General features: G+C 34.5%; 1 protein-coding gene across 1 annotated transcript in view; it reads right to left on the bottom strand.

The window, feature by feature from the left end:
• Positions 1-23,250, bottom strand: part of UBR3 (ubiquitin protein ligase E3 component n-recognin 3) — a 255,154-nt gene that overhangs the window by 39,357 nt on the left and 192,547 nt on the right. The window contains 2 exon segments of the mRNA XM_044669094.1: positions 11,816-11,916; positions 16,045-16,150. Coding sequence (XP_044525029.1) covers positions 11,816-11,916; positions 16,045-16,150 — 207 coding nt within the window.

Below are 23,250 nucleotides of genomic sequence, written 5' to 3' on the forward strand. Positions count from 1 at the left end.
AAATAGAAATAAAAACAAGTATTGATTCATAACTGACTTCTTAGAAGACCCCCTTTACAAAGAAATCTCTATCTGGCATGAATATCAAAATGATATTCATTTTACTCCATTATTATGTCTTCTTAACTACTAAATTCTGAGTATTGATGAAGGACATATGTGTTTTTAAAACAATTTAAGAAGTTCAAGAGACTTTAGGAATAACATAGTTCAACCCCTTCTTTGTGCAAAAGATAAAACTTAAAAGTCATAAACAGCTAGTCTCAGAAGGACTAGAACATAAGACTCCTCTCTCCAAATATAAAAATGTTTTTATTATACCATGTTACCTCCAATTATTTTTATTACAAAGCTTCAACAACCTAAATTATAATGAAAGATAATAACAGGAAGAAAAAAGTATTCCAAAAATATTTAAGAGCTATAAATTCCACTAAGATAATCCTCTAAACCTTAAACCAGATGAATAGATGTTCTTCAATCCCATATCTAATATAAGAAAGGAGATATAATTATCTTGTCACAAGGAGAAGTAAAGAAGAACATGATCCAAATTCACATCACCAAAGTAATTGTTAGCATTTTAAGAGTCAAAAATAGTATTAAGGAGATGCATTTTTACTAAAATATAATTTTATTGTAAAGGAAATAATATGCAAAGGAAAGGACAGTAAATCATAAAAAGTTAATTTACAGTATTGTAACCTCCAGTAAAATTAAAACATTATGTAAGCATAATGTTTAATAATAATAATTCATAAATATTTATTTTCATATCTATTTTATATATTTTTATATTTATAATGTATATTTAAATTTATAATTATATTTATTTATAAAAGCAATAAACATAAAAATGTAAAAATTATGTAAACAATAATAACAGTTCACATGAACATATGGCTCTCAAGTTTACAGACTTCTCTGCATTTTATTTCATTTGATTCTCACTATACTAAGTTAAGTACTATGGGTATTATTATTATTAATTAAATTTACGCATGAGAAAATTGAAGCTCAGAAAGGTTAAATGACTTGCTCATGATCTCACAGCTGGTTTTAGAAGCAAGATATATGCACAGGTCTCTCCTGATGCCTCTCAAAAATCACAACTTCACTTTCCCAACACAAAAGGCGCTTCCATTTCTACCATGAAAGACATCATCTATAAAATACTGATGGCTATACCCATTGTTATAACCCTTGCTGTTACAGCCCATCTCCTTATCCTACATGGGGGTATTTTCCCCCTTTGCCCTCACACATCTTTGTAGTTTGAGCTGATTTTCCTGTAGCATCTCTCCCTTCTCTAAAAGAACCTATATCTTCCAAATGCCTGAATCCCCAAAGGAACTTCTAACCCATCCTCATAATGCCAAAGTTAAGGGAACACTAACCTAGAGGAAAACAGTCATGTGTTGTTTTTTTTTTTAAAACTCTTGCCTTGTGTCTTAGAATCAAAACTGTATATTGTTTTCAAGGCAGATAAATAATAAGGGCTAGGCAATGCGGGGTTGACTTGCCAAAGGTCAAACAGCTAGGAAGTACCTGGGACCAGATTTGAATCTAGGACTTCCCATCTCTAGACCTGACTCCCAATCCACTGAGCCATCTAGCTGCTGGCCTTTTTATTTGTAACTGAATACATTGTGCCATAGAAACAATGTTATAAATGGTGATTAGGTTCTGCAGGACTATGGTGCTGAACTAACTACAAATCTGCATTATGGCTTTTAAAAATGTTTATGAGGTACACAAAGACTGATACACTATGGTAAAATCTAATGTAATGGACTTCTGTACTAGCAGCAATGCAATGACCCAGGACAATTCTCAGGGATTTATGGAAAAGAACGCTACCCACATTCAGAGGAAGATCTTCAGGAGTGGAAACACAGAAGAAAATCAACTGCCTGAACACATGGGTTGAGGCGGACATGATTGGGGATGTAGACTAGAAACAATCACACCAATGCAACTATCAATAATATGTAAATAAGTCTTGATTGATCACACATGTTAAAACCAGCAGAAATGCACGTTGGATATGGGGGGAGAGTGAAGGAGGGGTGAAGGGGAAAGTAAAAACAAGAATCATGTAACCATGGAAAATTTTTCTAAAAAAATAAAATATTTTTAAAAATGTTTATGAAATGGTCTAGAAATCTTACCTCCACTTGTAATGTTGCTGTTGTTTTAAAAAATAGTACAATGTGTTCTGAGTTCCAGAAAACAATGTATAAACTTTTACCAGAACCAGGTTGAATTATGAAGATTTTAGACCTTTCACTGCCCACATAGGCAATGAATAACCTAAAATCTGATAATTAGGAAATGTATAACAGGGTCCAATATTTGTCATTTTAAATCTAATTTTCCTATTGTTACATATCACTTTAACCACTTTAACACTGCATTACTAAAATAATGAGGCTTGATCTAAAAAACAGCCATTTGTGGTTAACATGTCAGTTCTCAACATGTTAAAATTGTAACAAATTAAACTTCATAAGCATGCTTCCCAATTCTTAAGAAAGATATAAAAAGATATTTTCATATACAATGAATGTGTGACTATGCCTTACTTAACAATAGTTATCTGCTATGAGAGTGTTTTTATTTGGGGGGAGGGAAAAGAAGGGAGAGAGGGAAGGAAGGAAAGAGGGAATCAGTTATGTTTTTTAAAAATAGATATAACAAGAAGATACAAACAAGTTGGTAATATTAGTACCATCATATTAAATTTAATATATACTTATTAAAAATTAGCCTATATATAAAATAGAGATTAATGTTTCAAAAATAATCCTCATTTTCTGTTTTTATTTGTATATGCAAATATTCGTGTTTGTTGATATCTCATAAATTTATAGCAAAAAAGCAAATTTGGAAAAATCGTGGGTTCTTGTAAACATAGAATTTCAGAATTGGAAGTTGTCGTATAAGTCTGATCAAGAATCTCCTTTACAGTATACATGACCAATCATCATGCAGTCTTTAAAGTTCTCTATCAAAAACCACCTGCATTCCACTTTTTGGGAAAGCTCTAATTGCCAGGTATCTGCCTTACAAAAAGTTTAAATCTGTCTCTTTGCCACTTTTAATCATTTCTCCAAGTGTTGTCCTCTGGGGGCACTCATTAAAGACCTCTTGTGTTCTTTAAATGATTTGTAAATAGTATTATCTTGAGGTCTTTATCCTCGATCCTTACTCTGGATACTGTTTTATCAATGTCCTTTCTAAAATGAATAGTAAATTATGGTATTATAGATGTGGTATGATCAAGGCAGAGTATCTACAGCAAAACCTTATCTCCTTCATTATTGTGCCTTTCCTGCTGTACCCTAGAACAAGTTTAAGCCCTATTTTCTAGCATTCATATGTCTTTTTAAGATCTAAGTTGATTAATGAGTTTCCTGTGCTAGCAAATCAGTTCCTTTGGCTAATGTTCCCTTTTCTTCCTGATCAAAATTCTGTCTTCAAAATCTGGTTCCTGAGAGGTTCACCTGCCCCTCATCTCATTTCTGTAGAAATTTAGCTCACAGAATGCTACCTATCCATCCACTGAAACTTTGAAAATTCCACAAATCTAGGTCATATAACAAACTATACCTGCCTTTCCTTGTCTCCTCTGTCACAAATCCTAAAATGCAGTAGCCACTGCCATAATTTTAACCACAGCTACTTATTCTTTCTTACTAGTAAAAATCAGGTCCAAAATACCAATTGTCTTGCTTACTTTTCAAGGATATGGTTATCACTGTAGAAACTCAAGAAAATAATAGCTGCTCTGCTTTTTAAATATACCTATTAGTTTACCTACTTAATTAAAGTTCAGTGGTAGGAATGGCTAAACAAATGGTATATGTGAATGTTATAGAATACTATTGTGTTGTTAGAAACAAGAGAAACAGTTTCAGTGAAACTTGGGAAACTTTGTATGAACTGATACAAAGCAAAGTGAACAGAAAAAAGGCATAATTTATACATTATACAAATAACTTTGAAATACTTGAGAATTCTGATCAACAAAATGACTAAGCATGATTCCAGAGGGCCAATGATAAATCATGCTTTACAAATAGGATATCTGGGGACACATTAAAGACCTCTTATGTTCTTTAAATGATTTGTAAGATATCACTCTTTACAGATAGGAATTGGACTCTGGGGGTGCTGAATGAGGAATATTTTTTTGGACACAGCCAATGTATGAGTTTCTGTTGCTTTGTTATTAGGGCAAATGTGAAGGAGGGAAAAGAGATTTTTTAATTTTTTTTAAAAAATCAATCCTCATTGAAACTCTAGGTAAATAACCATTTGGAATCCAAAAAGATAGAACTCATAACCTGAATTTTAAAATATACTCCTTGGAATTAGTTATTAGTCAGTAAGTTGATAATCATTTATTAATTATTCATTATATGGAGTAATTGTGCTAAGAACTGAAGATACCAAGAAAGGAAAAGACAGTTCCAGCTATCAAGGAACACACAAGTCTAACAAGAGAGACAACTTGCAATCAATTACGTTCAGAAAAAGCTATATGGTTATATATGTGTGTGTATATGTGTGCATACATGTATGTGTATAAACTGAAGATAATAGAGGGAAATTACTAGCATTTCAGTAGTATCAGGAAAGGCTTTTCATAGAAAATGGGATGTTAGCTGGGACTAAAAAAGAAGCCAAGGAAGCCTTCTGATGCTAGATGAGATAGGGAGCCACCGTAGTTTATTTAATAGAGGGCACATAGTCAGAACTCTACTTTGACAGCTCTGGGGAGGATGGACTGAAGTGGGAAGAGACCTGAATCTGAGAGATTAACTAGCAAGCTACTGTAATAGTTCAGGTGTGAGATGATGAGTGTCAGAGGAAAGAAGGGAGGCATATCTGAGAGATATTATGCAAATAAGATCTACAAGCTTTGGCAACAAAGTAGATATGGGGTAAGAAAGAATGAGGAAGGGAGAAGTATACCTAGGATTTGGGATTAAGGGCCTAGGAAATGCACTGGTCTATAAAAGAGAAATTTGGAAGTGGGGAGTGTTTAGGAGGAAAGATAATGAGTTCACTTTTGGAAATACTGAGTTTAAGCTGTCATTGGGAGATATCCAGTTTGAAATGTCTAAATGGCAATGGAAATGGTTAGGTGTGAAGTTAGGGCTAGATAAGTAGATTTGAGAAATATCAAGATAGAGATTGTAACTAAAACCATAGTAATGGATGATATTACAAAGTAAAAGAATATAGTGGGAGAATACCCCTCCACCTAGGACAAAGCCCTAAGGGACACCTACCTTTAGCTGGTGTGAATTCTGAAATTCCCCTATCTGCCAACAATCTAATGTCATCTCTTTCTGAAATCTTGCAAAGCCAAACCCTCTTCTTAGTTCTAAGCATGACTTCCAGTCCTTCCATCCCTCAGTTCTTACACAGGGCCACATTCAGTTAGGTTTTATGCTATACTTTTAAATAATTTGTCTCCTTTTCATACAGTCAATCTTATCCTACCAAGCTTAAAACTTAAATGACTTCCATTCTCCAATTTGTTCTTACATACTTGCTACTAAATGAAACTGGAGTAAATCATGAAACCTGGGTTAAGTAGACCCACTATAAGTATATGTTATGTAATCACAAGTGGAACCTCACTACAAGAAGGCAATGCTTTTATACCTACCTAATTAATTCACTATTCCACTCACCACAGTGGCTTTTCAAAACCTTTTCATCCCCCCTTCAAGCCTCCTATAGCTCCCCTCTCATCCTCTCAGTTGAAAACCATGCCTCATATTTATCTTTTTAAAAATCTTAAACTGAGGGAATTCCCCAAAAGCTTCCTCTTCTCTTCTCCTCTTCATTTCATATCTTTTCCTTCCTTCTTTCTTCCCTTGTTTTCCCTTTCCTTCTACATCCAACCATCTTCCCATATAAATATGATACTTCTCTGAAACTTAAAATCTTAGAGAACTGATTAAAGCATCTTGGTTAAGTGACTTGCCCATGCCATTATGTGTAAGAGGCAGAACTTGAACTCAGGCCTTCTTAACCACCGAAGCTGAACCTCTATTCACTATGCTACACTGTCTTAGTTATGGAGGATTAGAATTAGTTTATTATCTTCATTTCACAAATGTTACATAATTCTGACATATCCATTTTAATTTGCTGAAGAGTAACTCCTAATCCTTTTAACTGTGTTTTTCTATTTAAATTCCCTCAATAACAAAATAAGAATTAAAATGTTTACTCCCCTCACAAAATATTTAAAGTACTATACCAAAATTAAGTAAAATTCGTATGATTTTTAAAAAGATAAAATTATTCTTAAAGGTAATATTCTGAGGTTAGAATTATAAAAAGGATTTATTTGATTTACAATTTTCACTATCAAAAAATACTGATTAGATAGATGGAACCACAAACTGCATAAGGTACCTCCCTTGATCTGGGTTGATCTAGTTCTAGCTGGCAGCTATGGTGCAGGGAATTAAAGAGAACACTGGGTACTGGGTCAGAAGGTCTGGCTTCTAATTCCACTTCTGTCACCTACTACTTTTATGACATGAACAACTGCTTTTACTTTCTTAGCCTGTTTTCTCATCTGTAAAATAAGAGAGTTGGACTACATGCACTCAATAATCTTATCATCTCCATCCACCTTTGTAGAACAAATACTGCATATATCTGATGTGCAATGCTACCACTATTTATACATATTTCAAATCATCTCCATGAATGTCAATGCCAGGTGACAGTCTATGTTCAGAGTCCACCTATGTCCCTTCACAACTACCAAGACATTGGCAGCTCTACATAAAGAAAGAAAGGTTATATTGCCAAATGCTTTTTGCTTTTAGGAATGCCAGAACTGATCATTACTAGGTTCTATTATTTATCCTATAACTGCCCACAAAAGTCTTTTGAACCAAACTGAAACAAAGTCCAAAATTTCACAGTAACACAGATAACTCCAAAACTGTTTTTGGTCATAGGAGTACAACTGTATACTGCTATTATTGCTGGATTTGAATATAAAATCAAATTAACAACTTTTTACTTTGCTAAATTGTTCAATATCAAATTAAATATTGTATGCTGAGAAGAAGTAACTGAAATGAAAGAACTTATCTATTCTACCTATTAATCATAACAAACTGGAAGGTCTTGGCTAAGAGGATAACCTGTATCATCTAGAAATATCTCTATGAAACAAATGTTTCTCACTGCAAAATTTAGAATTTGTTTAGCAAAAAGGAAGATTGAATTAAGAGTTACAGTGATGAAAAGAGATGACAACTATTTTAAGTACATGCAATAGTTTGACAAAGAATCAGATTCTATTTTTAGTCAAGATTCAAAAATCAGAGAATAAGGAAAAATTAACATTTTCCTAGATTACTACTAAACATTTTCTGAAGTTCACTAAAGCATATTAAGTCTACTCAATTACTTTGCAGAAAAAGAAATATCCTGCTTTAGAACATATAGTCAGTCAGTCAACAAACATTTGCTAAGCACCGTCTGCATGCCAGGCACTGTACTAAGCACTGAGAATTCAAAAAATGATGAAGACAATATTTGCTCTTAATGAGTGCACAGTCTAATAGGGGGAGGGGAAACAACATGCAAACAACTATGCACAAGATAAATTACAAATACTCAACAGAGAGAATGTACTAGAATTCCAGAGGTGGAGAAGAGCCAGTGAAAATGCCTAGACTCAGGAGATGAGTGTCTTGTTCAGGAAGGCCAGTATCACTGAATTGTAGGATCAGGGGTGGGGGAAGGATCCAGTTAGGGTATAAAAAGGCTGGAAAGGTAGGAGGTGGGTAGGGTTTGAATCACAAAGAAAGGATTTTTATTTTTTATCCTAGAAGGTAATAGGGACCCCCTGGAGTTTATTTGGGAGAAGAGTAATAGGGAAGTTTGGAAAAGAAGAGGGTTTGAGAGGAAAGATAATGGGTTCAGTTTTGGACATGAGTTTAAACATCACATCATTTAAATTGACAACTTAAAAGAAAAACATTTGTTGTGAGGTATAGTACCACCATAGCTATCAGGCAGAGGAGGAAACAAAATGCTATGATTAAGGATTTTTCCTGCTGATTAAGATTAAGTCATTCATGAAGTAAAAATGACTATGACTAGGATAAACCTACATGAGGGTAAGACCTGCTTCTGAAACTTTTTCAGATTTACAGAATTACTTAATTTCTCAATATACGTTAACAATTCTAATACAAAATGTAAAAGTCTTTTCCACAAACAGCCCTCTTCCAATGCATAAGCACCCATTTTTCCTCTTATAGTCATAAAGGGTAGCCTGGAGCACTAAGCAGTTACATTATATGCCCATGATTGGTCACACTGATATGGATGTATAAAATAGGACTTGAACTGAGGTTGTACTCTGCTGTGGCTCTCTATCCACTACCACTTCTCTAAGTGAAATCCTAGGTAAAATATTGTGCTAGTTTATTAATGTTTAGCATCATGCTAAGCTATTTTCTAAGCAAAGAATAAGCTATCTTCATTTACAGTGTCCTACTATGAAACTGCAAAAATATCCCTAAAATTAAAATATTCCCTTTCATCCTTAAGGAAAAGTTCCCTTCAACTCTTCTCATTAAAAAGATTGAGATGAAAGTTATGCATAGAATATAATTTTGTGACCCCATTTTAATGCCTTCCCTTTGAGATTACACTGTATCTTATACACATGTAGGTATTTAGATATTGATTCCCTATTAGGAAATGAGTCCATTAAAGGCAGGCCTTATTTGTTTTCTAATACTTGATAGAGTACCTTGTACCTCTATTCCTGAGGTTTGTGCTATTCAGATGTACCACCCAATCAAAATCCTGGAAGTTGTTGACATCTGGTTCTCAGGTTATTTCCCTTCTTTCCTCAATGAGTTCAATTATCTGGCTGACAAATTTTTCTCTCCTTTCCTACTTGTGCCCTCATAACAGGGGACTTCAATATACATTTTATGATTCTCCCTCAAAAACCTTAACCACTCAGTTCCTCAAGCTAATCACTTCCCATGAGCTACTCCTCCATTCCATCTCAGCTACACACAAAGATGCTCAGACCCTTGATCTTGCCATCACCCACATATGTAGTACCTTCATATTCAAGAAATCTCCTTATCTGACCACTACCTTTTGTTTCACCTTCCTTTCTGCCTTCTCTTCCTTAATCCTACTTTTCATCCACACTGTCATGGCCAATCCCTTAATTCCTCAATTCTCTCCTGAACTAGCTACTCTTTCCTCTTCTCCCTGTCTTGACTTCTTGGTGAACCAATTCAACTCTACAGTATTATCCTCTCTTGATCATTAGCCTCCTTATCATATCTCCAATTATGTCCAAACCTCAAACTTGGATCACTAGCACCATTTGCTGCTTTTGCTCCTACACATGTGCTACTAAATGAAGGCAGAGAAAAATCACAAAACAATTGTGACTGAATCCACTACAAATGTATGTTTCATAACCTCAACTGGGCCTTCCCTGCTGCTAGGCAATCCCTTCCTTATCAATTCACTATCCCATTTTCCATCCCATTCTACTTTCTCAGCTGAAAACCTTTGTGTAATTAGAAAATTTTGTACCTTTGAACTACATTACCCAGAATCCTTTTCCTTTTGTCCCCAAGTTGCGTGCTTATGTTGTTTGTATATAGTGTGTAACTCCGCCTCTTCCTCTCTTTTCTTGTGTGCAGAGCTGGGAAAGCTCTCTTTTTTTATTTTCCTTTGCTTCAAGTTAGTATTAATAAATTTTATAAATATAATACTTGGAGTATTTGGATATTAATTTTAATTCTCACACCTTGTCTCATATTTTACAGACAAAAATTGAGGCTTATTCACTATGAACTCCTTTTTCTTCCTCTCCTATTATTCAGATGCTTTTTCCTACTTTCTCCTCCTTCACTTCTGTTTCACATGTTGAAATAAATGGCCTTACTCCTTACCAAAGTTGATCCCTCTGTTTGTTCAAGTGATCCCCTCCCATCTCATCTTGACCTGCCCCTTGTGTCACTTATTTTCACTGAGGGCCCCACTCTTTTATTTATTTTCGATCTCTCCCTATCTACTGGTTCATTTCCTACTGAAGGCAAAATGCTCAAGTCTCTCTTTTCCTGAAATAACCTTCACTTGATTCTTCCATCCCTTCTAGCTACCATTCGATTTCTCTTCTGCCTTTTGTAGCTCAATTCCTTCAAAAGGTCATCTACATGAGATGTCTCCACCTTCTTTCTTCTCACTCTCTTTTTAACCTCTTACAATCCAACTTCCAATTGTATCATTCTACCCAAACTGCTCTCTCAAAAGTTGCTAATTAGTGATCTCTTAGTTGCCATCCAATGGCCTTTTTTCAGTCCTCATTCTCCTTGACTTCTCTGCAACATTTCACACTATTGAGCACTTTCTCCACCTTGATATTCTCTTCTCTCTAGATTGTTGGGACACCACTATCTCCTGGTTTTCTTGCTACCTATCTGATTTCTCCCTATTTATCCCCTTTGTTGGATCTCCTTCCAAATCATACCCTCTAACCATAAGTGTCCCTTAGGGTTCTATTCTAGGTCCTCTCCTCTTCTCCTTCTATACTAGTCACTTGGTGAATTCATCAGTACCCATGGATTTAATGACTACCTCTATGTTGATGGTTCTCAAACTATCTATACTGTCTTGATCTCTCTGCTTACTTCCAATTTGATATCTCCAAATGTCTAAAAGATAGCTTAAACCCAATATATCCAAAACAGAACTCGTTATCTTTCCTCCTAAACCCTCCCTTCCTTCTGCCTTTCCTATTACAGTGTAGGACAATAGCATCCTCCCAGTCCCTCAGGCTCACAGCTTAGGACTAGTCATCTTGAACTTCTTACTATTTCTCACCTCCCAATATACAAGCTGTTGCCAAGACCTGATGATTTTACTTTGCAGAACCTTTTTAATACCACCCCCCTCCTCTAACACTGCTGCTGCTCACATGCAGGCCCTCATCACTTCATATCTGGACTGTTGCAATAGCCTCCGGGTGGGTCTGCCTGATCTGAGTCTCTCCCTACTCCAAACTATCCTCCTCTCAGGCACTAAACTGATTTTCCTAAATGCAAGTCTGATTGTGTCACTGCCTTTCTCTCATACCCCACTCCTTTTGCTCCCCCCATTAAATTCCAGGGGCTTCATATTGACTCCAAGAGCTCTATTTGACATTTAAAGCCCTTCATAACCTAGCCCCTCCTACATTTCCAATCTTCTTATACTACATTTGAAAAAACATGCTCTTCAATGCAATGACACTAGTTTCCTGCCTATGAACAAGCCACTCCATCTCTTAGCTCCAGATACTCTCTCTAGTTGTCCCCCAGACCTGGATTGTTCTGTCTCTTCCACTCTGACTACTGACCTCTAGGACTTCCTTTAGATCCCAACTAAAATCCCAGCTTCTACAGGAAGTCTTACCCAACCTCTCTTAATCCCAGTGCTCTCCCTCACTATTCCTATTTATCCTGTATAGAGCTTGCTTTGTATATATTTGTTTGCATATTGTCTCCCTCATTAGATTGTGAGCTCCTTGAGGACAGGGACTATCTTTTGCCTCTTTTTATAGCCCCAGCATTTAGTGAAGTTCCTGGCACATTGTAGGCACTTAAAATGTCTACTATTTTATTGGGTGGCATTTAATAACAAACTGTTTGTTGACTGGCTGAAATATTTGCTATATTTTTTCCTAGAATATCTCATTTAGATCTGCTTTATGATCTGTATGTATGTTATTTCAAAAATATACCTTTGTGTAAAGGTTGTGGCATGGTTAAAATCTGGATAAGCAAAAGTGATGAAACATCTCGGTAGAGAACAGGAACCTCAGGTTGCTCTTCATTGCACAGCCTGTAAAAATGAAAACAGAGTATAGCTTTAATTGGTGTTATAGAAAATCTTTAAATTTTAATAAAATTCTCTTTTCACAAACTTAATTTAAATAAAAATTAGACACATGATATTGAATTTTAAAAATATTTCAAATTAACATAAAATTATGAATCTTATCATTAAAAACTAAATCTAAATTTAAAATTCTAAAATGTTATTTAAGTAAATAGCCAGGAAATGTTCACAACTCTTGGTCTTAACAGACTTAGGTCTCTTGCCCCCATAATTCACTTCACCAGTACTCCCCTCCTCATTACTAAATTAATAAACACTTAAGTCCTACATTGTGCTGAGCACTGGAGAAAACACATAAATAAGGTTAACCATGGTCCTAACCTCATACCACTTATGCTCTAGGAGGAATATAGCATGTTCACAAATGATTACAAAAGCTCAACATTTGAATTCAGTGTTTATAAGTTACGAAGTGCTTTCCTCATAAAAATCATGTAAGGTTTTTATTTCTTATCACTTTCGCTTTAGAGATGGAAAACTGAGGTTATTTGTCACAATTGATGTCAAAGCTAGGAATTGAAGAACTCTGACTTGAAGAACATTGCTCTTTTCTACTATACCACATTGACTCTTTCAATTACAATATGAATAGAACATCATAAGAACATGTCAAAAGCAGGACTCAAATCTATATTTTCCTGACAATACAGCTGAGAGCATCACCTTTTTGTCACCCAGCTGTACAAACACTGGGGCATTATTTATGTTTCACTATTATTCACCACCATTTCCAATCAATAGCCAAGGTCTTTAAATTCTACTTCCAGCCAATATGACAGTAAAGGAAAATAATAAATGCTGGAGGGATTGCAGCAAAATTGGGACAGTAATGCATTGCTGGTGGAGTTGTGAATTGATCCAACCATTCTGGAAGGAAATTTGGACCTATGCCCAAAGTGCTTTAAAAGAATGAATACCCTTTGATCCAGCAATACCACTACTAGGTTTGTACCCTAAAGAGATAATATTGAAAAGTGTTTGTACAAAAATATTATCAGCCACACTCTTTATGGTGGCAAAAAATTGGAAAATGAGGGAGGTATCCCTCGAATGGCTGAACAAATTGTGGTATATGATGGTGATGGAATACTACTGTCCTGTAAGAAACGATGAATTGGAAGAACCTCCAGAAACTGATGCAGAGTGGAAATGAGCAGAACCAAAAGAACATTATACAGAGAAAGTGAAACATTGTGGAACAATACAATGTAATGGACTTTGCTAATACAAGACAATCCCAAGGGACTTATAAGAAAAAAATGCTACTTCCATAAAAACTCTTATTTACATCCTTTCCACTAATATAACCATATGACTAGTTCATATCCTCAGCAAACTTTTACCAGGATTATTGTGATGACAGGCTAATTAGTCTCCCTGATGCCAATCTTTTCTTTTTCCAGCCATCATCTGCTACTCTATGCCAAAATGATACTCCTAGAGTTCAAGTATGGCTATGTCACTTCCCTGCTCAAGAAGTTTCTGTGATTCCTTTTTAGAATAAAATAAAAGTCCTCTAAATATCATTTGGCTTCAGACATATAACAATTTGGCTTCCATCTTCCTTTTCAGGTTTATTACATATTATTCTCTCTACCTTCCATTCAAATTGGACTATTTGTTGCTCCCCTTGCACACACTATTTCCATTGACCACACTTTTGCATAAGCTTTCCCCTTGTTCCAGAATTTCTCCTTCATTTCTACCTCAGAGAATAATGAGATTTCTTCAAAGCACACAGCTCTATGCAATCTCTTATAGGAGACATTTTCTGATACTTCCAGTTCTTAGATACCTTTCTTCCTCCAAAATTACTTTGTAATTACCGGTGAGCTGGATGGGGTACATATTTGTATGTATGTATATAAGTAATATGAGTAGTGTACACTTATTTGTTCATGTTGTTTTTCCAACCTCAGTAGAATATAAGTTCTTTGAGGAGGGAATGACTACCCAGACTTTTATCCTAGTTTCTAGGTCTTCTCTATTCTCATATGTATGTTCTGGAATCTAAACCATTAGAGAAGGCAGGAAAGGAGGAAAGGAAGGAAGGAAGAAAGAAAGGAGGGAGGGAAGAAGGAAAATGGAAGGAAGGGAGGAAGGATGGAGGGCACTGAAGATACAAATAGGAATGACAGTCTTTGTTCTCCAATAGATAACAATCGGGATAAAAAAGACATCTAGAAAGATTTAACTGTTTTCTATTACCTTACACCCCTCCAAGTACTCAGAGTACTCAGTGATTCAGTGACATTGATCTTCTTGCCATTCCTGGAAAAAAGCACTCCATCTCTTTAATCTGCCTCTTCCTCAAGCCTGGAATGCCCTTACTCCTTATCTATGCCTCCTGGTTTCCCCAATAACTTCAAGTCCTAGCTAATATCCCACATTCTACAGGAAGTCATAACTCTAGTCACTTCTCTCTGTTGATTATCTCCAGTTTTCCTTCTATATAACTTGTTTGTACATAACTGTTTGCATATTGTCTCCTGCATTAAGCATGAGCTCCTTAAGAGCAGGAACTGTCAGCCTTTCTTTGTATCCCTAGAACTTAGCAAAGTACCTGGCAGACGGTAAGCCTTAGTAAAAGTTTGATGGTTAGCTGACTACAATATTAAAATATATCATAATGTATAACAATTCAATAACATATGATATTATATATTATATAACAAACTATATTATATCAGCTAACTCAAAAGCTAATGCGCGAATTTTAAAAATCAAAAGTAACAAAAAATATTTCCCTCCCCAGGATAAAAGAATATTTTCATCATTAATTCTTAAATATTAATCATTAATTATTAAAAATAGATTAAATACAATTTAAATACAAATAATTTAATGTGTGATTTCATTAGTAAAGCACTCTCTACACAAACTGATCACAACCCTTCCATGCCTTAAAGGACTTTTTCATGAGTTGTTTTGGCCAAAAAAATTCACCAGCTGGTAAAGTCAACCCTCTGGTAAGGAATCTCTCTGAATTTGGCTAGGTTTATCCTTTTATTTGCTTTGAGAACTTTTCCTTAGCATCTAGATTTGAATCTAAATGGCTTAAATACACAGAAGAAATAAATATATGTTTCTTTCCTAGTGATATAGTAAAGGCCTATGTGGCTATCTGATAGCCAAGGATGCTATATATTTGTCAAGGTAGACAGCAATTAAGGATGTGATTGCTCTTTAGTTCTAACAGGCTGATATAGAAGGTCTTATTGAACTATTTAAAGGACTGTTATGTGGAAGAGGTATTAGTATTAGATTTGTTCTGCCTAGCTCAGGAGTGTAATTTGCAGAGAGAAAGATTTAGGCTTGATGTAAAGTGATGCTTTCTAACAGAGTAGTAGTTTTGTAAAGACTGACAAACTGTTAATAGTAGAAAAATGGAAAAGGAGACTCAAGTTCTTTTCAAGAATATAAGTGATTTGGAATACCTAGAAAAAGAACCAGTCCAAAGACTGAGCAATAGACAAGTAAGCCACCTTAAGTAACAGGAACCAGAAACAATATTTCCATGTTAGGAGAAACAGCAAATGACCTCAAAAACAAACCTTTAGTCATAAATGAGGTTAAATAAAATATATCTTTTCTAATACAAGTGGAGTATACTATGGTTCACCTGATCTATAAGATCTCATTTTTCCTTTTATTCCTAGATTTCTCTACTGATTAACTGTAAATTCCTAGGTCTTACCCATTCTATCGTTTCATTTTCTAGAAAACTGAGATATCTATTTCTCTCTATATCTCATATAGCTCAAGGGAATAAATATGTCAGAATGTATGAAATATTATTTTAAGCTCAATGTAAAAAAGAGGTAATACATAAATGAACTACTAAAGAGTAAATGAATGTTTTTCTACTGACTCTCAAAAAGTACATTCTTAAGTTTTCATCTGCAAACATGTCTCCTGCAAAAATTATATCTATATATTAAACATTATGATAAAAAGTAAGAATATTCATTCACATTTATAAATATTCATAAAATGACTCCATACTTCATATTAAAAGCTATAAGCCAAAGAAAAGCATTTAGTTTATTTTTATATTTCTGTAGTACTTACTGTGAATTTATATCCTGCATTAATTGAGTTAGTTTTTTCCATGGATTGTAGGCAGAGTCAATGCTATAAAGCCGCATATGCATGGCTAATACGTGGAACAGCTGATCTGAATAGATTAGGGAAAAAGTAATTAGTGAATTTACTAATTAAAAATAAACAAAATTATAACCTCAAAGCTTACACTTAATACATATAGACATTTGTTTTAATGTCCTATATACTACATAATTCCCTGAATAAATATTCCACCTATGCCTCTTAATGCATTCTTACATGGCAAAAATTTAGGACTATATTTATGAAAAAATCATTATCATTAAAATTATAGGTACCTCCTATGTTATTCTGTAAAGCAAGAACTCTTGCTTCTGAATGTAAGCCTGATTTTCTTATTGACTGCACTAAGCAAATGTAGTACCAAGAAGTCAACTGCAATGTGATTTAGTATTTATGGTATGAGACAAGAATGTACCAAGAATGTACTACTATGAAATTAACTGCAGTGTTGATTTAGTATTTATGGTATGAGTCAAGAAATTCTGGGTTTAAGTCCTACCTTTGACATATGCTACCTTTGACATATGCTACTGTATAACCCAAAGTCATTTAAGTTCTTACCTCAGACAACTTTACAAGAATAGAAACTGCAAGACATTACCCTATCTACAGTGGTAGAATGAGTTTCCTTATTGGAAGATTCCTATACCAGTGACATCTTTGCTGCTCCTCCCCCACAACATCCAAAAAAGTCCAAACATCCATTGCAGAGGATGAACTTGAAAAGAATTTGTATTTAAAATTGAACTTATTATCTACTACCTTTGGGAATTATCACTGTCAAACTCTCTTTTCCCTTTCCTCAAAAACAAATTTTATCTGCCCTATATCTTATTTCCTTATATCCCAAGTTATTTCCAAAAGGGCTTGCAAACTAAAATTAGACAGTCTACAAATATTTATGAAGCCTGTACTATGTGCCAGACCCACAGTAAGCTAAGAGCAGGAAAGATAAAAACAGCCCCTATTTTAAATGAGTTCACAATCTAAATGGGAAGACAAACATGAAAATAATTAGCTATTATATATAAAATAACTACAAGGTAGATGAAAAGCAATAGAATATAGGGAAAGAGTAAGGAAATGGGTGGGAAAGAACTCTTCCTAAAGGTAGAATGATTTAAAGAATTAGCGGTGAAGGAAAGTGGTTCAGCTCATAAAAATGCACAGAAAAGACTTTATCTCTGAACCTGGGGGTAAAATGGAGTTACTAGAGTTTACTAATTAGGGATTTTGAGAGGAAAAGGTGACATGGTCAGACTTTCTACTTTGGCAGCTAAGTAGAGGATGGAGTGCAGTAGAGAGAGATTCAAGGAGGTACAACAGTTGGGAGGCTACTAGAATAATTCAGACAAGTGGTGATAAGGGTCCAAAATAAATGGTGACTGTGTTATGGAGACAAGGAGCTATACAAAAGAGAAGTCATGAAGGTGAATGTGACAAGATTTGGCAATGGACTGGATATGAAGAGAATTTATTTTTAAATGTATTTTTTCAATTTAGATTTTCATATTTTTTTGTAGAACAAGTAACTAAGAAAAACAGTGCAGATGGGGAGAAAATGTTTAAAGACTATATTTTATGTTGAACATTCAATGTTAAAGTATATGAAAATAAAATTTTACTAACATAATCAAATATGTATTCAGCAGGAAATTATTCAAAAAATTTTATCATGTTTCAAAATGTATTTAACTAGTATCCTCTATGTAAATTAATAAAGAAATTTAGTTTTCAAAAAAAAAACAAAAAATGTTTTTAAATTAGTATAGATTTTCTTAATATGTATTTTATTCGAAGAGATAGAAAAATAACTTTTGAAATAACTTCATCTGTTTTATTTAAAAGTCAATTGTGGTAGTTTAAGTACACTAGTATGATAAGGAGTCAAAATAGAATTATATCAAATTTTTAAAAAGATATTGAAATTACATTCCTCTTAGTTTAATATTTAGAGAGGCAAAGAAGCCTCCTTGAGGTAGAGACTCTAGAAACACCAAGGGAGGTGAAAGGAAGTCAGCCTAACTTACCCACATGACAATTCAGAGGGGAAGCCACCTAAGGTCTCAGCAGTGATCCTTCGGCACCAAGTTCAAAGCACCAACTACCTCAACAGGAAGTTACCATCATATTTTAAGGATAGCATCTTTCATCACTTCCTGGAGGTCCACCTCTAATTCAAATGGACAAATGGCAGCCTCAACACTGTTTTGGACTGCCCAAAGGGCAGTCCCTTGTTCTTGATTTGTTACTTATTGTCAGGTGTGGGTAACTCATCTCCCCTCCCCACTAAGGGAGGTGGGGATGACATTATCTCTGGTGGCTAGAGTTTTAACTATGAATGGGGTGAGCTAATTCCATTTACACAAATCCTAGGACAGAGGAAAGTTCATCCCATTATAGGTCTAAGAAGTCCTCTAACCTATTGTCTTCATTTATAGATGAGAAAACTGAAGCCTGGAACTGTTAAATGACTTTCCCAAGGATATAGAGGCAATGGAGACAAGATTCAAGCCCTAAGGTTTCATGTTTAATGTTCTTCCCGTGTACATGTTGAATCCTTAATGAGTACTAAGTTTAACTTTCTTTCCATGACTGGGTGCTAAAATAACATACGTCATGACTAGTGTCACGTTAATCAATAATTATTACATATCAACTATAAACAAGGCAGGTTCCTGAGCAATGAAAAGAACTACAAAGCAATAGAAGATAGCTCTTACAATCTGATCAGAAGAAAGAATGAAAACCATACCACATATTACTGGCTTCTCCTTAGAGAAAATTCAAAACTAAATTTAGTCTTGAAAATCAGTAATTAACTCCACCTGAAGGTGGCTGGTAGTATCTATTTCTATGCTAACTTTTAACTCATTTTCATTGCTTTTTTTTTATTTTTATTGTCTTGTTTCAGAGTGGATAGATATTGGATTTATATATTACAAACCAATATAATATCTAGCCTTACGCTTAGAGCAGCTGAATCATCCAGATAGGACCTAGCATTTAGAAGGCACTTAATAAATACTAACAAACTAACTTCAGAGGACACTAGAACTCTCTCTAAATATCCCAAGCTTTAGAATCACCTTGCTTAAAAATAAACAAATAAAACCAAACACTAAAACAGAGGTGTCAATGGTTAGAGAAGGGAGGTGATAATCTATTATCTTCTAGCTAGTAAATTCTCCTCCTCTTCCCCTTCCTCTCATAATCGTCCTCATTCAGAGTCAATGGCTATATTCATGTGCTGATGTGTAACCAGGGCACTGTCTTGGGCCTCCTTATGTTCTATCTCTACTCTCTCAGTGACATCATCAACTTACAGACATTCAGTTATTATGTCTATGAAGATAACTCCCAAATCTATATATATCCAGGTTTATCTCACTACTAAGATCCAATCTCACATAACCAACTGCTTGCTAGGCAGCTCCATTTGGATAATAAATAGCTATGTCTAATGTAATAGGTTTAAAACTCAACTTACTATCCTTCCCCCAAGCCTACCTTCCTTATATCATTGGTGATTCCATTACTCTTCTAGCCACCCAGGTTTACAACCTGAAAAATCATCAATTCTTTCTTCTTCCCTCCCTGTCCTGACCTCAATTAGTTCTTTCTACCTTCACAAAAGCCCTTCACAGCAAGGCTCCAAGCTGCTCTTCCAGACTGATTTCACATGATTCTCCTCCATTCATACTCTTGGGTTCTAGCCAATCTGGCCTATTTGCTATTCCTCATAACAATATTCAATCTCCTACCTGTGTGCCTTTGTATAGTCTAAGAAATCCCTTCAAATGATCAGTTCAGGCACTATTTCCTACATGACTCTTTTCCTGATACCTCTACTTAGTGCTTTCCCTACTAACTAAAATTACTTTGTATTTGTATTATGTATATTTTGTATTTACTAATCTCTGTATACACTGGGTTGTTTCCCCTTCCTGCACTAGGCCCCACCCACCTCCAGTAGAATGTATGCCCTTTTCAGAGCAGGAACAATTTGTTTTAGTCTTCCAATCTCTATTACTTAGCATAATAGCACACAAAGTAACCTGAAAAACCAAATAACAATTTAATACAAGATAACAAGGCAATACATGATTAATTGCCAAATCCCTGGTAAAGAAAATCAGGGCTAGGAAGTTCAGAGAAGGGAAAAATTACCACAGGGTGCAGTGGGCTTGAACAACTTAAAAAGGAAAAAGTGGTAGAACTTGAGCTGAATCATAAATGATGAGAATGGTTTAGTTCTATATAAAGAATATGGGTGGAAGAAGAGCCTATTGAAAGCAGGAACTTTTACATTTGTTTTTGTATCCATAGTACTTTGCATATAGATAGCTGGCATATAATAAATTTTTGCTGAATTCAATTGAACTGTCTGAAGCTAAAGGTGTTTTTAGAATCATTATGGAAATTTAGTCTGGGGTAAGACTATGGAGAGCCTTAAAGACTTAGAGTTTGATCACTGATCATTGGTTAACAGGAGCCCCTCAAGGTTTCTGAACAGCAAAGTAACATAAAAAGGTGATTAATGTCTCAATTATCTGGCAAAAAAAAATAATTTCTTGCATAGCTGAAGAATTACTATGATGATTCACAATAAAAGATTGTTCTCTAATTCCCTAAAAATAGTTTTTTCTCCAGGGAAGCATAAGATTAAGATCATTAAAAGTAAGGGGGAAAGCAATGTTTTTCAAATTTAGGTTATCAAAAGTATAAAGTTATACTGTGAACGGTCCTTTTTTGAGGAATAAAACAATAAGAAGCAATTACTTATACTATCACTCCTTTGAAATGAGATAGTAGCTATCAGAGTATTTCACTGATTCATAAAAGCAATGCTTGTATATGAAAATCACCAACTAATTAATTTCCAAAGCAATAAGAATATCAGAATATACAAGGGTACCTCCACTTCTTCTCTGGTTGCACTACTTTGGTACTTCTCCAATTGATCTTTTAATCTCATCATCTTGTAAGATTTCATCAGTTTTGGTACTCCATTCACATCCTCACTATCCTCTCTGCCTCTTTCTCACTGAAAGGTTGGGTCATTCACTCCAAACCTTTATTTAAGGACTGAGCCCAATGTCATATATCTCATTTCTCACTAGTTGTACTGCTTTGGAACTTTTCTGACTAATTTCTCCACCAGGTTCCCATTAGGTCATCTCCACCCCAACAACCACACACAGAGCTTCCTTTTCAGTTTTGGCTTTCCCTCTTTGGATTACAAACTCTTTGAGGGCAGGGCCTATCTTTCTCTTTTTATATTTCTATCCCTTAGAATAGTTCCTGGTACATAAATGTGTACTTACTAACTGGTACTTTTCACCATGTTCGTAACATATACCTTGCCAGTTTCCCAAATTAAGGCTTGATTCTGTAAGCTGGAAGTTTATCTTTTCTGTGGTTCTTTGAAAAGTTTGTACCAGAATTTTTCAAAAAATAAGCCTTTATTGGAAAACTAAGAGAAAAGAAAGCATAATCCAAAACCAAAGGTGTGAACAAATTTATGAAGGGCAAATCCAAATTAAGGAAGGGGGGAGTGGGAAATAGCCAGTATAAACTAAACTAATCTGTGATTATGGTTAAAGTAGAATCAGTCTCTAAGGAGCATACAAGTTCCTTCACACAGCCCCACTGACTTAATACTAAAAAGCTAATTTTTTTTCAATCTATATTAAACTTCCATTTTTTATTTTGCCAGGTCTTAAAATTTATTTCTGAAACTAGTTAATGACCACTGTGTACTTATTAGAGAATGTTGAATGCATACTGATTACAACTAATTTTATAAATCATATCAAATAAAGATACTTATGTAAATAAATTTTAAATCTGAACTAATTTTGGAATTTTTAAATTGAAGTGTCTTAAAATTAGAAATATATAGTTGACCAGATCAAGTATATTATCTTTATAAATGAAATTCATTTCAAAATCATAGAAGATTCACTTTTAATCTACACCCATATATAGGCATGTAAAGACAAATAATCTAGAAATGCTTGAATATAATTTTGAAGCATCTAAGTATAAAATATATGACTAGATTTACATGCTTTATTTTTATCATCATATTTGACCCAATAGATGACAAGCAGATCCTTCAATCATTCCTAATATTCATTTCCCAATATAAGCACACCTCTATGACTCAATTTGCTAAAACACTTTGACCTGTTTGTTCTCATCTCAAGGCCACCTGTTTAATAGCTTACATGCAACAAATAATTCTACTTTCTGCAATATCTAATTAACTAACTTTACAAGTACTACAAGACTAACAGAATAATGTACTTAATCACAAAGTAAGCATTACTGCAAATGAGAGAAGAAATCTGAAAAAACTATTAAGAACTGGTCTTTGTTTCCTTAAGCTTTAATTATGCAAACTGTAAATGGATAGCATAATTAAAAAACGAGAATTAAAAAAAGAAACAAGTTCTGTCTTTTTCTTAACAATATGCATCATATTATATTGCATTATTTTGTATAAAATAAAAAAGTTAGCTAATAGACCAGATTTTAGAGTTTTAGATGCATGTATGTACATATGCATATTTGTATTTATTTCTGTGTATATATATATATATATATATACACACACACATATATTCAAACACAAACTCAAATATACTTAAGTTGTGGTGACATCTCTGATAAATACAATAGTACAAATTATTCTGTTCAACTCTTCTTTAATTATTACTACCAAAGCAAGCCATTAAATAAGGAGATATATGCTTATTAAAGATGTTTGTCATGATCAAGCTTTCAAAGTTAATTATGCATTTCTCCCTTTCATTGTATAATCAAGCTAAACTAGCCTACTTGCTGTTTCTCACATAAGGCATCCAATCTTCTCTCCTTTTGCTTTTGTACTGTCCTAGAATTAACTGGGAGCCAATGGCATAGGAATGACATGGTTAGACCTATACATTATGAAAATAACTCTGACAACTAAGTAGATGACAAATTGGAGTAAGAAAGACTTGAGGGGAGGTAGCTGGGTAGCTCAGTGGATTGAGAGTCAGGCCTAGAGATGGGAGGTCCTAGGTTCAAATCTGGCCTCAGACATTTCCTAGCTGTGTGAACCTGGGCAAGTCACTTGACCCCCATTGCCCACCTTACCAC

This window comes from Gracilinanus agilis, chromosome 3 (genome assembly GCF_016433145.1).
Source record: "Gracilinanus agilis isolate LMUSP501 chromosome 3, AgileGrace, whole genome shotgun sequence".
Classification (NCBI taxonomy): domain Eukaryota; kingdom Metazoa; phylum Chordata; class Mammalia; order Didelphimorphia; family Didelphidae; genus Gracilinanus; species Gracilinanus agilis.